Source organism: Salvelinus namaycush, chromosome 29 (genome assembly GCF_016432855.1).
Source record: "Salvelinus namaycush isolate Seneca chromosome 29, SaNama_1.0, whole genome shotgun sequence".
Lineage (NCBI taxonomy): Eukaryota > Metazoa > Chordata > Actinopteri > Salmoniformes > Salmonidae > Salvelinus > Salvelinus namaycush.
The window spans coordinates 12,810,945-12,827,616 of record NC_052335.1 but is presented as its reverse complement, the minus strand read 5'-3'; the positions used below and the strand labels follow the sequence as shown (position 1 = coordinate 12,827,616).

The window sequence follows — 16,672 nt, the reverse complement described above, 5'->3', positions numbered from 1 at the left end:
ATTTAGTTACCCTAATCTTGGCCATCCTACAAGGGTAAAAAGTCCTGTAGATTTTTAACGGAATATGATAAAGATATGAGGTTTAGACCATTGGTTTTCTTAGAGGAGTATCTACACAATTGACGATTAACATTTTACTCCTTGGTCAAAAGATGCGTTTTTGATTGGACACCCTACCTAGACTGGAGTGAGAAACTGATGCTAATATAGAGACATTTTTTGTTTACAAGCTAACGCCATGTTCGAGGATTCTGTATCCACTCCCATGTAAACCAATCTTTTTTCTGATTCAAACTGCTTTCTGATTCAAACTTTTAATGACACAGCCGGGAAATGGGTCTATAGTTGAAGGGGGCGGAAAGGTCATTATCAGAGAGGAGACGGGTATGGTGAGTTGGCAGGAGAGGGGGTGTGCCCAGTGGGTAATTGGGGAGTTGGTGGAATTGGCATGGTCCTTCAGAACACTCACTTCCTTCCTTCCACCTCCCTCTTATCTCTTACTAGTGCCAGTGTATCATGATTGAGCTCGTGTCTGTGGTGACCATTACACTCTGTATTATACTGTAGGTGTTTAGGGCTTAATGAGTATCTGACGGGCTTCTGCTTCATTGCTGGGAAATATATATGCTTTTGAGCTCTTTGGAAATAGACTGGATATGAGGGGGGATTTGCTTGTAGAAGTTGATGATGATAGATGATATTAGGACTGGTTAGTGGTCGTGTGCTGTTAGACAAGGCTGTTTTATGAGGGCTCTTTGTGGCATAGAAATAGGCTAACTGTTTGAAGACCAGACCAGTTTATGAGGACCTTGGGTGGCATTTCAGTCTTCTGAACGCACACAAGCAGAGTGCCAAGTAACCGCAATGCAACACATTTCCACATTCCCACATTCACAGACGAGACGTTTTGAGATGTAGGCTAGCCTACAGACAGCTCTGCAGGTAGTGCCGTGTTTTTTGTGTGCGCTGTGAGCCTGGGTGCTTTTAGAGGATAATGTCATGTCACCCATGGAAGACTAGGCTGTTCGTGTGAAGAAGATTAAGCTGGGGTGTATTTATTAGTGCACACCTGACCGTAGCAAACTTTCACCAAGCACTTTTCAAGAAAAATGTGAGTTTCTATTGGACAAATTAGGGTAGGTACCTCCCCGTTTCGTCCCGTTTGCTTCCGCTTGGTTCCTAGTGAATACACCCCAGGCTGTGTAGGGACCTGCCAGGCCTCGGAGCAGCATCCTTGACTGGTGCTGGGAGAGCTTCCGGCATCTAACATTGTCAAATCCCCAGCCCAAATGGTCTATGATGAGCAGATTAGTGTCCGCCACAGGGGTTCCTGGCTCAGTGTTACATTCAAAAACATGCAGGAGAAGAATCTCAAGCATACATGAAGACACACACACACAGAGGAATGCATACGCGGAGAGACGCACACGGGCAAGTATACATAATAAGGCATTACACATTTTCTGAGACATGCATACACACAGGCTAGTTTATACTTGAATTCTCTCACTTTCACACATGACAAAAAAATACATGCATAATCTCATAGTACATAAATACACATGGTGCATGCCAACGCACAGCAATGGTTTGGACAATTATCTGCCTGGAAGTCAAAGTCATGGCATCAAAGACAAACCCTTTGCCCTCTTTCACCCACATCAAAGCTGAAACGCTTCACTCAAAGCAGCAGACACGGGAGGACTGGACCTGGCATTCTGTGCTTGTTTTTTAGTCCAGAACGAATGTATTTAATTCCCAAAGAGGATTTAGAACAAACACAGGGAGCTCACATCCTGGTAACTTTCCTGGTCCACAACGAGAGGCAGCTTGACTCTCATTCATTTTTCTACAGATCCAAAACACATGACATTACAGGTAGAGTTCAAGCGGACAAGTCTTAATGGGTCATCTTCCTTAACTTTGCCAATAAGAAACGTTTGTTTTCGTTGCAAAACGTTATGGTACGATGTGAATAAACGCCTCATCTCCCATGGCTTCTAATTATTGTCTCGGTATACAGGCCAGCGAGCAGGACATCCTCAAGTACCTCATCAAGTGGGGAGAGCACCAGCTTATCAAGAGGATGGCCGACCGAGGTGAGAGACCCATTCCTCCCTCTTTCTCCCTCCCCCTCTTCTTCCCTCCCTCTCCCTTTGGCCCTTCCCTCTCTTCTCCCCTCTCTTCCTTTGGAGTAGGTGGAAGATACCCACAACCACTGGTACAGGCTCAGATATTGTTTCATCCCCCAAGCCCTAATGGTTACAGTTAGGTTTGAAAGTACGGGTTTAATCTGATCCTAAGTCTGTAGTTACGGGGCAACTTCTGCAATCAAGCTCTTTCCTTCTCTCCTTATTTCTCTACCCCTCTTTCTGTCTCTCACTCGCTCATTCTATACCTCTCACACACACACACACACACACACACACACACACACACACACACACACACACACACACACACACACACACACACACACACACACACACACACACACACACACACACACACACACACACACACCTCCCTGACAAACTGCTCTGGGCCAGTGATTTATGCCCTCATCCAGTTTAAGTGCAGTAATAACTAAGCCCAGGGAGACTTGGCTGAGTAGGGCTGGACGGGACTTAGGTTGGCATGACTCGGTCTAACCAGCCATAGGCAGTCCAAATGGCACCCTATTCCCTACGTAGTGCACTACTTTTGACTAGAGCCTTATTGGCCCTGGTAAAAAACTAGTGTACTACATAGGGAATCGGGTGCCATTTGGGACATAACCATAGGCAGATGAATGTTTGGCCCAACCGGAGAACAGGGATGTCATGCTTACTCCTTCTCTACACTTTCATTTGTCGTTCAAGATGAGCAGTCTATTTTGGGTGCAGCTAGATATTTTGTTGGGAAGATTCTTCATTGGAAATTGGAAAACCATAGCTCTCTCCCAAAGGGGTTCTTCCTTGGCGCGTGAAACCAGTTAATCCAGATACACAAAAATACAGCAGGACCAAACTCAAAAAGTAGTTTGAAGCAGCTTATGTCATTTTCCAGTGCCTTAAATTACTTTGTTTGCACGGAGGGATGGATCATACACGTGTGTGTGTGTGTGTGTGTGTGTGTGTGTGTGTGTGTGTGTGTGTGTGTGTGTGTGTGTGTGTGTGTGTGTGTGTGTGTGTGTGTGTGTGTGTGTGTGTGTGTGTGTGTGTGTGTGTGTGTGTGTGTGTGTGTGTGTGTGTGTGAATATATACTGCAGGAGTAAGCAACTCAATTTAGCCGAGGTCTGGAACACAATTATTAATAATTTTTACACAGCAAATTGACCACAAGTAAGGCCATATAGATTAGGCAGCATTTTCCTGTGTCAAAAACGGCTACGCTGTGAACTAATGCACCGCAAAGTTCTAAAAAGTGGGAGCTTGGATACTGTACATCCCGATTGCATTGCGTGTGTGTCTTACGTGTGTGTATCCCCCCTCAGAGCCCAACCTCCTAAGTGGCACGGCCCACAGCGTGAACAAGCGGGGGGTGAAGAGGAGAGACCTGGACCTGGAGGAGCTCAAGGAGATCCTGTCCCCTCTGTTGCCCTACGTCCGCACCGAACACATACTGCCCCCCCACAGCGAGGTCCTCTCTGACACAGTGAGTGTGTGTGAAAGAGTGTGTGTGTGTCCTCACCGAACACATACGGCCCCCCCAAACAGCGAGGTCCTCTCCGACTCGGTGCAATGTCCTGATTCTCTGTGGTCATTCCACGGTACTTATCGCAAGAGTTGAACGTGTCCTGGTTAAATTCCTAATCTAACCCCTCATACACTCATGGCCACCTAATCATCCCCAGCTTTCAGTTGGTTCATTAATTTCCTTAATTATCCCTACAACTCTTCCCCAGCTCTGGTCACTATATAGGGAAGAGGGTGCCATTTTGGACACAGCCAATGTGTTCTCAGTCAACGTACCTGGTCAAATAAGGATTAATAAATAAATAAAGGTGTGTTTTCCTAGGCTAAAACAGTCATACAGGGGCAGACAGAATCTGTGGGGATTTTTATTATAATTTTATATTTTTTACAACGTTTTTGTTGTAGTCCTTTTCGTTGTAGATAATGTTATGCACTATATACTGTGTCTTGTTGCAGTGTTTGGTTTAAGTTGAGGTAGCCTAATGCAGCTAGTATCTTTGTTGCCAAACTTTTTTCGGTCTATGACGCCAGCAGGATCAGTCTGGCTGTAGTGTATGTTGCATTCCTCCATTTAACTTGACTGCCCCTCTCCTTCCTTCTCACTCTCACTCTTTTCCCCACACCTCCTCTCTCCCTCTCCTTTCCCACTCTACCCCCTCCCAGATGAAGAGGGGTCTGATCAGCACCCCTCCCTCAGACATGCTGCCCACGGCGGAGGGTGGAAAGGCCAACTCTTGGCTGAGGCAAAAGAGTGCCGGCATCTACGTGCGACCTCGCCTCTTCTCGCCCTACGTGGAGGAGGCCAAGGTTGGGACAACACCACACAATAGAACCTCTACGTGCGCACACACACTGTTTGTACATCACAACATGAACAATGGTGGGCATCGTCACATCTAAGATACAAGGGGTGGATTGAAATGACCCATGCTATTGTCCATTATTGTCTATGAAGATTAATTACAATTCGCCTTCGGGATTGACTGAATTGAAACCTGAATTGACCCCAACCCTGTCTCTCACACACACACACACACATTCTAACCCCCCTGTTGTTGTGCTGTCTGTCAGTCTGTGCTGGATGAGATAATGGTGGAGCAGACAGACCTGGTGCGCCTGCGCATGGTCCGCATGTCCAACGTGCCCGACACCCTTTACATGGTCAACAATGCTGTGCCCCAGTGCTGTCACATCATCAACCACCAGCAAATCGGTGGCAGCCAGACGACCCCACCCTCAGTGGTGGCCAATGAGATACCAGGTGGGTGGAGCTGCAAAGCTAGCTTTCTTCTAGCTTCCCAAAATGAAAATGATCAAAACGTGGCTGTAGATATTTTGTAGCTCTTATCCACAGCGTCTAAGTCAGTTCTTCCTGAAAAGATGCTAATGCAATTGTAACAAGGAAGAAATGTTGTTGAGCAAGCTGCTATGACAAACATGGATAGCTAGACTGAATAAATCCCGCCTCTACCAATTTGCAGTCTTCCTACAAACTCCAATGGTCGACATGAAACATGTAGGAGATCTCATGAAAATGTGGTGCACGTCAAAGTTGGCCCTTAAGTACCGATCTAAAGTCTGTGAGTTTTATTCCGTAACGTTTCAGTGTAGGTTTGGGAATGATGAACAGAACCCGAACCTGTGCTTAAGGTGTCACTTCTACCCGTAAGTTAGGACTTTGTTATGGCTATTTCTCTTCGATACAAGATAAGAGAGAGACTTCCCCTCCTCCATCTATCCTCATCCCTGCAACAAGTGATGAACCTCTTTGTTTTCTTATCTCATTGCCGATCCACTCAGTGCCCAGTGAAGAGGCGGTTATGCGTTGCATATATTGTTAATCTCCACCACGCTGCCCTTGACAGGGCTTCAAGTTCTCAGTTAGCTCTTGATTTTCTGGGTTTGGAAAGGCATACCTTTGCTCTTGGCTGCGGGCACCCTACTCCCTTTATAGTGCACAACTTTTGACCAGAGTCAATAGAGCATTTTATTAGGACTGTGTGGGTATATTCTATATTCTTCTATGATCTCAGACGAGCAGTAGTTATTGGCATTATTGACAGAGATGGGACGACCTGCGAGATGACCCTTTCACCCTTCATCTCTTGTCTCCCACTCTCTCTCCATCCCTCTCATCATCCCGCCCTCTCTTTTTCTCCTACAGTTTTCTCCCTCACCATAGAGAGATGACACACTCTTTCCCGCCTCCATCCCTTTATCTTTCTGCTTTTCTTTTGTCTGCCCTGCCTTTCTTTTTTGTATGATTCCCCTTGGCCTCCACCATTGGGCTTGCTTTCACCTGTCCTACTCTCTCTTTCTCTTTTCTCTCTCTCCCATTTCTCTCGCTCCTTCTGTCCTAGTGTTTCTCTCACCCCCATCTAATTAAATAACAACGTTACTAATTCCTCCTCAGGGACTTAGTTCAGGAATGGCTAACCCTACAAATAGCAATGTTGGTAGATTTGGAAAGCCATAATCAATCAACAATATAATACACCTGGTCAAAATATTCATCTTGAACTTACAATCTGTAGATACTATGCGATAAGAAAGGTTCAGAGTTTATGTGAAACATCACAGTACATTTGAAAAAAATATGGCAGATGGAAATCATAAGGGGGTGGTTTACGGAGATAGGTGGGATGGCCTGAGAGTAGCTGAGGGGTTGGATTAAAAGCTCATGATCTATAATAGTTAAGACTGAAAACACTATATAATATATACTGGATATGTTTAAGTACTATCTATCAGGATGTAGTGTATATCAAATAACTATCTTTGCTATGTACAGTAACTACTGTGTAAAATTAGAATGTAACTTGTCCTCCGAAGACTTGATGGGCCAATAAAGAAGAAAATAAATTCCATCCGGGACCATTGAAACGGCTAAATATTTCCATATCCTCCAGCGCACACAATACATGCAATATTTACCATTATGTCATGATTTTATGTTTGAGTGGTCCCCAGCATGTAAAAGACCTTATCTAATTTTGTTATCCAATTATGTTTTTATTTATATACAAATTTGAACCTATGACAACACCGTAGACGTGTGCCGGAGGCTGCGGGCATTACAGCTAGACCAGCCAGGTCACTCAGTTATGTTTTTGTAATGAACTCTCTCTCAGTTCCCAGGCTGGCCGTGGTGAAGGAGATGATCCGGAGGCTGCAGGACCTGCGTCACACGGACCAGGTACAGCGTGCGTACGCCCTAAACTGCGGCGAAGGTGCCACGGTTAGCTATGAGCTGCAGATCCGCGTGCTTCGCGAGTTCGGCCTGCCGGATGCCGCCGCAGAACTGCTGCAGGTGAGATGCCAATCAATCTTTTTTTAATATAGATTTGTTACGTTTTATTGAACTTAGTAAAGCTGTAGGTTGGCACAAAGAGCACAGATAAGTGCATACAAACGATCATCTTCAGCACAATTAAATGTTTTACTTTTCTTCAAAGATATTATTTCACCCGAATTTTGTAAACTGCATGATGCAGGTGATGCACGCGATCAGTCGCCAGTTGGCATGTTTGGAGCTCGCACAGGATAATGTGCCTACTGCCGTCTATTTGAAATGTTATGGTAATTTGATCAATGCTCGCTGCCATTTCCTCGTGCAACCTTTCGCCCATAGTGTGAAAATGATATGATAGCGAATGGATTCTCAACTACTTCATCCGTCTACAGAAGTGCCTGTGGCCATCCACAAAAAGAGATGCTTTGTACCCGTCTCCCTTTTGGGTATTCTAAGCATATTACCGATGCTTTGTAGTCCCCCATTTTGCCCTCAGAACAGCCTCAATTCATAGGGGCGCATGGACTCTACAAGGTGTCGAAAGGCTTTCACAGGGAGGCTGGCCCATGTTTACGCCAAAGTTCCCACAGTTGTCATGTTGGCTGGATGTCCTTTGGGTGGAGGACCATTCTTGATACACGTGGGAAACTGTAGAGAGTGAAAAACCCAGCAGCGTTGCAGTTCTTGACACACTCAAACCGGTGCGCCTAACAACTACCACCATACCCCATTCAAAGGCACTTTAATGTTTTGTCTTCACCCTCTGAATGGCACACATACACAATCCATGTCTCAATTGTCTCAAGGCTTAACAATTATTGTTAAGCTGTCTCCTCCCCTTCATCTACACTGATTGAAGTGGAATTAACAAGTGACATCAATAAGAGATCATAGCTTTCACCTGGTCAGTCTATGTCATGACAAGAGCAGGTGTTCTTAATGTTTTGTACAATAGGTCAAATAATAGGTAAAAAATTGGCTATATATCAATATCTAATGTCTAGGCAGTAATGATTGGTCAACAAGCTAAAGGATACGGTGAAGAGATGTTGTTTTCATGCTGTGTTCCTTTTTGTTTGGCTGTGTTTTCATTTAATGCGCTGAAGGCCTCTGTCACCAGCGTGCCACTTTAATGACAAACGTCTCAGGAATTCTGGCTGGAGCACATCAGGCATTTTGTCCCCCTTCATTACATTTTATTTCGTTTTCCATTGAGTGGTGACTGGGCCAAAGTTAACTCAAACGTTGAACTGAGAGCAGAGGAAATAATGAAAGATTTTTTGACTTCCCCCCCGGTTAGAATAATTTTTTTTTTTTTACATAGCCATAATGTAGCAGACTGCCTTTAAGACGAAGTACGTCCAGTTTCTTGAGTAGCTTTGGCAAGCCGTTCCTCCGCAATTTTGGACTAATTTGTTGTGTGCTGTGCTCCACCCCTCATAGAACCCTCACAAGTTCTTCCCGGAGGAGCGCTTTGGCGACGAGAGCCCCGTCCTAGCGCTTCGCCAGCCGTCGGGTGGCAGCCGTAGTGGAGGGCGTTGCCGGGTCAACAGCAGCCCAGTTGTGGAGAGCATGTTCACCGATCTGGAGGCCATGACGGGCTTCCACCCGCCACTGCCACCTCCCCCGCCGCCTTACCACCCACCGGCCACGCCCACTCAAAATGCCCAGCTCAAAGCCAGTGGATGGAGGCCTGGCCGTGCCCCCAGCCAGCCCCCGTCACGCTCTTTCTCCTACCCCTGCAACCACAGCCTGCTCCACCACACAGCGAGCTCCTCCTCCAAGCATGGCAGCCCCGCCTACCCACCGGCGGCCAAGCCCCTGCCGCCAGACTGCACCAATCGCCAGGGCGGGGGGGTACGCACCCCGCATCAGGATAAACAAGGGGTGAGTAGAGGTCTACAGGAATTCATAGCTGTAGTGTTCCCCTGAGATAGTGGTAATGACAGGGCCTACGGGGATAGCAGGAATGCAGAGCTGGAATTGGGTGGGAATGTGGGGACGCCATTTTGGCAGAGGGGAGTGTCCTGAGCTATGTTGAAATGTAGTTGGCAACAATGTGTAATGGAAGAGAGGAAAGTGGGGCCCTATTCTCAAATGTACTTCCGAGGGACAATGAGAGCTTAAATGCCCTCATCTTGACATCCCCAATATGTCGTATCAGGTTGCTATTGTCTTAAGGTTTTTTTGTTCCTGCAGAACGTGGCGCCGGTCATCAACGAGTTCATGCCGGACATTGCCATGGGCGTGTCGGCCATGACCCTGAAGGAGCGTCGCCTGCCCGAGGTCACCATGGAGGTGGAGCCTCACGACCCACACCCTCACCCCTCCACGGCCCCTCCCGCTGTGCCCTACTGCCACCTGGGCCTGAACCGCCATGGTCCGTATGCCTCCCGCAAGAGGCATGCTGCCGAGCCCAAGCCCGAGGCCCAGGCGTCGGAGTATCCTGACTTGTACGAGTTTCCCGGGCGCCACGTGAGCTCCTTCGCCGGGCCGGACCTCTACAGTCACAGTCGAGTTCCTTCGGGAGCTGGCCTGGTTCCTCCACAGTACTCCCCCGACGAACAGCAGCCAAACCCCTGCCGCGGCCCAGTCGGCACCCCACTCCGCCTGGATGTTCTGGAGCAACCCCCCCAGAGACTAGATCTGGCTCTGGCCATGCAGAGTGGAGGAGTTCAAGCAGCCGGGGCATCACACAACCCGAGAGGACGCGCCCGAACTGAAACAGACCTCACTTGCGGACTGGGACAGGCGCGGCCCGCAGAACCTTACTCCGAGGAGGTGGTGGGGGCCAGGGACCGCAGGTCGCCCAACAAACCGGAGTACCCTTACAGGAAGTCTGCACTCTGACCCTCCGCAACTAAGACTGTCAGAGGCCTCGGGAAAAGGCAAGAGCGCTAAAGGACGGTTTGCTCTAGGGGGATTTGGGGTTGACGGCTTAGCATCAGTGGTTGGCAGTGTCTCCGGTGACAGAGTGGTCATACTCGCGCTCAGTTCAGGGCAAAGGCACTAAGCACACATAGTAGTCCCCCCCTCCCCCGGTGAGCCCCAGGTGCTGCACCAACTAACGAGGTGTGGCGGTCACAGTGCCTTCAGCACAGAGCCATGGTGGGCGATGAGGAGGAAAGGCTCGGTTTGGTTGAGAATTATTTGTCCAAATAGATTAGTCTCATGAATTAACATAATGGGTCCTAGCCCTTCCCATATCCCAGATTGGATCCACGCTCAACTGCTCATCCTCCAATCACCTTTATTCTTCTCAAAATGAAAGTCTTGACTGGTCATCGAACTTGAATAAATCCTTCCCTTTCCGCCCAGTGTTTTGGATTTTGACAACGCACAGTCATCGTTTCATTTCCATTACACTCATTTCCTGCATCAGGATGAGGGTACTGTAGAGTTATATATTTATATTTTTGTCCCGGTATGCTTTCCTTAGAAATAAATTGAAAAATGCACCGGCAATGAGTTGCAAACTCATTTCAGCAACTTGCCCATTACAAATATCTCCTCCTTTTGAAAAAGGTGGAATTGCAGTAATAGCACTTGTAATCCTTTATGACCCATGGGCTGTATGTCAGTATGGGCAATTTAAGATTTGAGCAAGAGCACAAAGAGGAGAAGAGAAAAACAAATTAAATCTTCCTACTACTACCAATGTGGCTACAAGGCAGGAATAATAATTGCATAGCTGCTTTTATTAGAAGTGACTATAGAAGTCATCCACTTTGCATACCCATAGTTAATGTGAGTGGTAGCCACTGCTCAGCGCTATCTCTTGGTCCTCTCCAACACTTACACTTTGCAGATGTCCTTTTTACCTTAACGTCACTGTAATATTCAATAGCCTGAGTGCTGGGCACTGTAAGTCGTTTGAACCCTGGCTAGTATTCCAAACCACATTTCCCACTTTATTGATCTATTACTGTCGATTGGCCAGAATGTGCATATACACCTGGTTTCCGGGGTCTAAATTCAACCTCAATAATTAAAAAGGGATAGCACAATAGCAACAGCAAATCAAGAACTGAAGTAGAATATCCCTGCCTTAACCCTACAGCAATTTGTGGAGATTTATCAAAATGCAGGCCCCATGACTGTGCCCCTCTGCCTTTTCCATAGCTCAGCATGGCCGGCGGCCATCTTGGATAAACTTCAACCAAACCAAAGCCCAGTTCCTCAATCCAATGACTCCCTGTCTCCCTCCATGGCGATCTGAAAAAGACTGCTTCGGTCACCATCCTTACTTTGATGTACTGTACCCAACAACCAACAATTGTGATGATGTCAATGGAGGTTTGTGGAAGGAGAATTAAAGCGGGGGGAAACAGTTAAATGGTTCCTCTTGAGGATTTTTTAATGTTTTGTCCACTGGGCGAAAAGACTTACTCACAAAACCAGCGTTGCTTCAATTAAAACATGCTCACTCACGGGTCCTCCCTTTCGATTCAGAATCTCAACACATTTTCCATCCCATTTTTCACTAGCCCCTGTTGCGCCGCATTGTCAAAAAATTATATTGACTTGGGTTCATTGTAATTATCTTCCTTCTGTTACCATCTCCTCGCACACGGAGAAATGAAATTGCTGTATTGTTCCCCTGCTATACTACCATTCACACATTCTCTAATATTTTATAACGTTTTCCGTTGCGTGCCCTAATGAACATGACCTGGCTCTCTGTATAATGCTGATGCCTCATGTTTGTCTGCGAGGCAGAGACTCACCTCTGATGGTTAGCAAATGATGTTTCTCTCACAGAAAACCTCACATGAATACCTTTATCTCAGCAGTTGAAATTACTAATTTCTGTATGCCCTTTCAGCGTGCGATGATTCTCAAGGCAGAAGGTACTGGAGAAGCATAGAAATCCCTACTTGTTGGTGATTTTTTTTATTGTTCTTTTGAACCTGGTTGGTCAACTGCAGGGAGACAGACTATAGTTATTGTTTAAGGCGTTTACCTAGTCAGTTTCGGAAGTTGGATGAAGTCCTCCAGTTGGTTTTGATGCATTCATGCATGTATGAATGGTGGGTCATGGAATACTCTTTCTATCAATTCATGAATGAGGTCTGATTGTGAAGTAGGTTGGGATAAGGTTGGCTAAGTATGTTTGCAGGCTTTTTGATATGGCTTTTTGTCTCCCCTCGCTTTCGATGGTGGCGACTTGAAGACTAATGTATATCACCAAGACATAGGAGATGAGTATCAATTTGAATTTATTTTGATTGTCACTGGCATGCTCAGAACCTTAGTTTGGGTGTCGGCTCTTGTGTCAAGAGGGTCAAAAGTAGCATCCGTCATCTGATATTAGTTATCCCTTTAACGGCTCTGTTGTTTACTTTTCCATTGCTCTCTCCTCCACCCCCCTTTTGGGTTCATTGGCATTTGATGGTGCAATTCCTCAATCCAAACTTGGGTCCCTTTCTGTTCTTTGTCTTAGCCTGGTCCCAGATCTGTTTGTGCTCTTGCCTACTCCATTGTCAAGCTAAATGTTTGGCATGACAATTCCATAAGGACCTGGTAAAAAAGCAGAAACAGACTTGCAACCAGGCTATGTCTTGTCTCTACCCAGAGTTCTTCACTTGCTATAGACACTCCACAGTACTTTAACCTCAATCGCTCTCATTTTACGCCAAGCACTCCCTCATTTGAACCTCTGGAACTCATATACTGGAATGCAAATTATTAGAACTGTACAGTAGTGCTAATATCGTTGAGATCTATCTTGATGTCTCTGTGGCTGTTTTGCTAAGATCATAACCTGCAGAAGATTGTTTTCCTTGGCTTTTCTGCTAATCGTTTCGACCTCCCGCGGGTGAGTGCTCACTGCTGCTGCTCCTCGAGGCTAGAAGGAGTGGTGTGTGTGTGTGTGTGTTGTTGATGCTCTGTTCTCCGCCTTAGGGGATGAGCTCAACAACAACTAAACCAGTGTCCATAGTGGGCTCTCGCTTACTAATGACCGTGGATAGTACTGTAGCTATTATGGTTGTGAAAGAGAGGTGCAGTTGACATTGGAAGAGGAAGGATGTCTCGGGTGGGAGGTTGCCAGTCTTGGGTAGTTTGAATCATTTCTATTTTTGGGTGCTGGGTTGGAGTTTTAGTATGGATAAGTTTTTTTTTATTACATTTTTCAAAGACCTGACTACTCTGCGATATGAGACTGTCAGTCTATAAGGAGGGGAGAGAAAAAAGTGAGCGTGTCAGCGTAGCCTTTTGCAAACAATGGGCCTGTGACTGCTGCAGCAGTGAGCTTAGAAGAGAGTTCGCCCTCTCAGCAACCTCCTCCAGACCCCTCTGTACCATAGCCTTATCCTCTCACTTAATGCCCAGAGTACCCCCACGTAGACATTTTGCCGCACCGTACTGCAGCCCCCGAGGCCAGAGCCTCCCCTTCCTCCCTGCAGACCGCCAAGGTCATCCAGACCTGACCTACAGAAGATGGAGGGAGAGGCGGAGATGGATGGGACAGCCGTGGGAGTGGGACAAAAATATGAAAGATATGAGAGAACCATGAGATGTTATCTCCCGCTTTTCCCATTAGCGAAGGGCTCCCCTGGCAGTAATGTAGAGATAGGAGCTTCAGATCTAATGAACACGTTGCCCCCCTCCAAGCAGCAGGAAGGGAATGCCAGGCCGTGCTCTATTGGCCCACTTTTCTCTGGGTTTGTTTTAACCTTAAAGGGAAGGTCTTCAACCCCCAGACCCTGTGTGATAAAGTGATAACCAACCAGGCACGTTGGAATCTGATTCTGCAGCCCCTGAGGACTGCAGCCGGAGGTCTCTTGAATCGAATAACAGTCAAATAAAATCTACTGATGCAGCTTTCCGCAAACTGGCAAATCCAGGTTTGAGCTATATTCGTTATGTATTTGGACTCATGAACTAGTTTCCTAGCCAAAATAGTTACCCGTTTACTTTACTAAAACTGCACATGTATGAGATAATTGCTATGCTAATATAGTTATGAGTTTATGGCAGTTTGGCAAATACAGGTGGTATGATCTGTTTTCTCTCCAAATACAGGTGGTATGATCTGTTTTCTCTCCCAATACTAGTGTGAGCACATTCTCACTGACACAGGTATGAATTGATTTTGTTGGTCATTCAGGTATGAACTCATCTATTTTAATGGAAAATGCAGAGGTCTCTTTGAAGTGTAGAGATGATCCCCTGGTCTGCCCTGAAGTGTCTCATCTGTGCTGAGGATGAGGGCTTGACTCCTGGCTTTGGACAGAGTGAGTAGACGAGCATTACCAATCCTGCAGTTTGTACGTTTTTTTTGTTGCCTTTCATGGGTTAGGCTAGATGACTAATTCCATTGTATTGTAATATTGTGTGTTTTACCACAATGGTTGGACAAACATAACTGTTGCAATAAAGATGAAAGCTGGTAACCCGCGGACTGTTAACCCTTTAGAGAACCAATATGATGATGCATACCCACTAATTTGATTCAGAATGATAGACATTGACAGCAACTTGTACAGAAAACCTCACTATTGTACTAAAATTATAATCTCATAACAGTATTGTATGTTTGTTTTCACTGATGAGTAGCACTCCTGTAGGTAGAATGGAGATGTTCAGTTGATTGTCCTCTTGGGTAGTTTGAGTTTGGTGAGTGACACATTTCCCTTCACTAACCACGTTTCTGAGTAGTCATACAGTATTTAAAAAAAAATCATGACAGCTGTGATAGAACGTGGAAGTTTCAGTAACATTTTATAAATGCTGACAAATCATTTTGTTTGACATGGTGGGATCTTTTTGTGTCTGTAAAATTAATTATGCAAGCAATGGAGGTGGAAATGCCTTTATGCGCAAATATTGATATAATAACCATCCTCCCACTATGACCCGTGAAAGCATGTAGTTTATTAGGCTACAGATTAAATATATGATGAACTTCACAGGGAGGTGAAAGTGCAAGGTGATGAGCTTGATGCTCCTTTCCAATAAATATCGAGGGTCTGATTCTGGTGACATGATGATCGATGCTTGACTGCCGTTTGACAAATACAAATGTTTTTTTTATCCATAATAATCTCATGTAGACTAACCTACCCCCGAGCTGTTGGCGAGAGCGCATGCGTCAAGATCAGAGTGGGTACATTTGCTGTTTAACGCAACGTTTTTTGTGACAAAACTATCGGTAGAGTTGAAAATGTGATGGAAAACCGTCGAACTTTAGATTTTTTTTCGGTACATAAAATTTTAGCGAAAAAGTACATTTTGTGTGCACTGTCATCATGCACTGCTTTTTATCCGCAACAAGTCTGTTTGGTGGAAACTTGCACATTTTCTTTATGCAGATTTTAGAATATTTGCATGAAAATCTGTCACCATTTAGATGTAAACCTAGCTATTGTCTATCAAAAAGTACTATGGTATGTTACCTTTGCATTATGAGTTGACTTTATGACCCTTAATTACATGATTATGTAAGATACTGTATTTAGAGATGCAATCACACGTTCTCTAGGTTTTCACAAGGACCAGGTTGGGGGCTGGGTATGTAACAGGCTGATGCCATACTATGTGCTGTAGCCAACTCTTCTATTGTTGTCAAGCCGTATGTACATGTTTGGCATGTCAGCGAATTAACGCGTACTTCGCTAAAGCACAAACAGATCTGGACCACCAGGCTAGATATAATAACCCATTTCCTGCTTTGCATTAGGACATCCGGTATCAGCGGCAACGGGAGATTTCTTAATTTAAGACTGTTCTGTCGGTTCCTCTAGATCCTCCTTTAGCTTCCCATCCCTCCCTCTCGTATGGAGACGAAAGAGTGCCTTCCCTGCCAGTGGCTGGGCATCCTTATCTTCGTCCTATGCAAACATTTTCTACCAGCCCACTCAACCAGTCTCTTTGTAATAGTGTAGCCAATGCTTCATATACATAGTGGTTTCAAGAGTATTTTTTTATTTTAGGTACTTTTGAACAGTCTCTGAAATGTTGTTTTGTTGTACATATACATTTTTCTATATATAAAACAAATATGTCACAAGTATTTGTTGTATATATCTCGAGAAAAAAAGCTTTCTCGTAGACTTAAGGAATTGTGGAAAGTCTATTTTTCTACTCTTCTCAGTTGGGATTGTAACAGTGGTGAACTCAAATCTGCAATTTAGGTGACTGACATCTTCAAAATAAACAGCTTTGATAAAAATGATCAAATGGCTTGAGATTCTTTCTTTTGCAGTGAGTAAAGAAGAAAAAAAAGGTCCCTGACAAGGACTCCCGTCCATGAAAAGTGATAAGTTACGATACTGTATTTCTGTTTTTAATGGTTACTTGAATGCTTCTGCACAGGGTCAACTGGGTCAGTAGCAGCTTCAAATGTCAGTATTAGAAGTTAATTTCCTGTAGTTTACAAGGACTAGCCTGATCCACCATCCAAACCACTGCATAAACTCAAACTCACAAGATCAGGGTGGTCTAATAAGGCTAGAGAAGGACCACATGATGACTTGTCAATCATTTAAAAAAAATAAAGTTCAGTCATCAAACGTATCCAACTACTGCATATGCTAATGTTTGCAACACATTCAAATGGATGGGCTCATAATTTGAGATCTCACAAGGAAGAGATTTATTACCATCTGAGCGATTGGCTAAACTCCATTTCTGGTGTGATAGTTTGATTAAAATATCCCCTTATTAATGGTTTGCCAGATGTCAAATCAGCATGTGGGGT

General features: G+C 45.2%; 1 protein-coding gene across 1 annotated transcript in view; it reads left to right on the top strand.

The window, feature by feature from the left end:
- btbd7 (BTB (POZ) domain containing 7) overlaps positions 1 to 16,152 on the top strand; it is a 120,942-nt gene extending 104,790 nt beyond the window's left edge. Inside the window, exons 5-11 of the mRNA XM_038967991.1 lie at positions 2,024 to 2,099; positions 3,476 to 3,636; positions 4,341 to 4,484; positions 4,749 to 4,938; positions 6,809 to 6,987; positions 8,413 to 8,856; positions 9,169 to 16,152. Coding sequence (XP_038823919.1) covers positions 2,024 to 2,099; positions 3,476 to 3,636; positions 4,341 to 4,484; positions 4,749 to 4,938; positions 6,809 to 6,987; positions 8,413 to 8,856; positions 9,169 to 9,819 — 1,845 coding nt within the window. The 3' untranslated portion in view covers positions 9,820 to 16,152. The remainder of the gene's footprint in view (positions 1 to 2,023; positions 2,100 to 3,475; positions 3,637 to 4,340; positions 4,485 to 4,748; positions 4,939 to 6,808; positions 6,988 to 8,412; positions 8,857 to 9,168) is intronic.
- Positions 16,153 to 16,672: the final 520 nt, after the last annotated feature.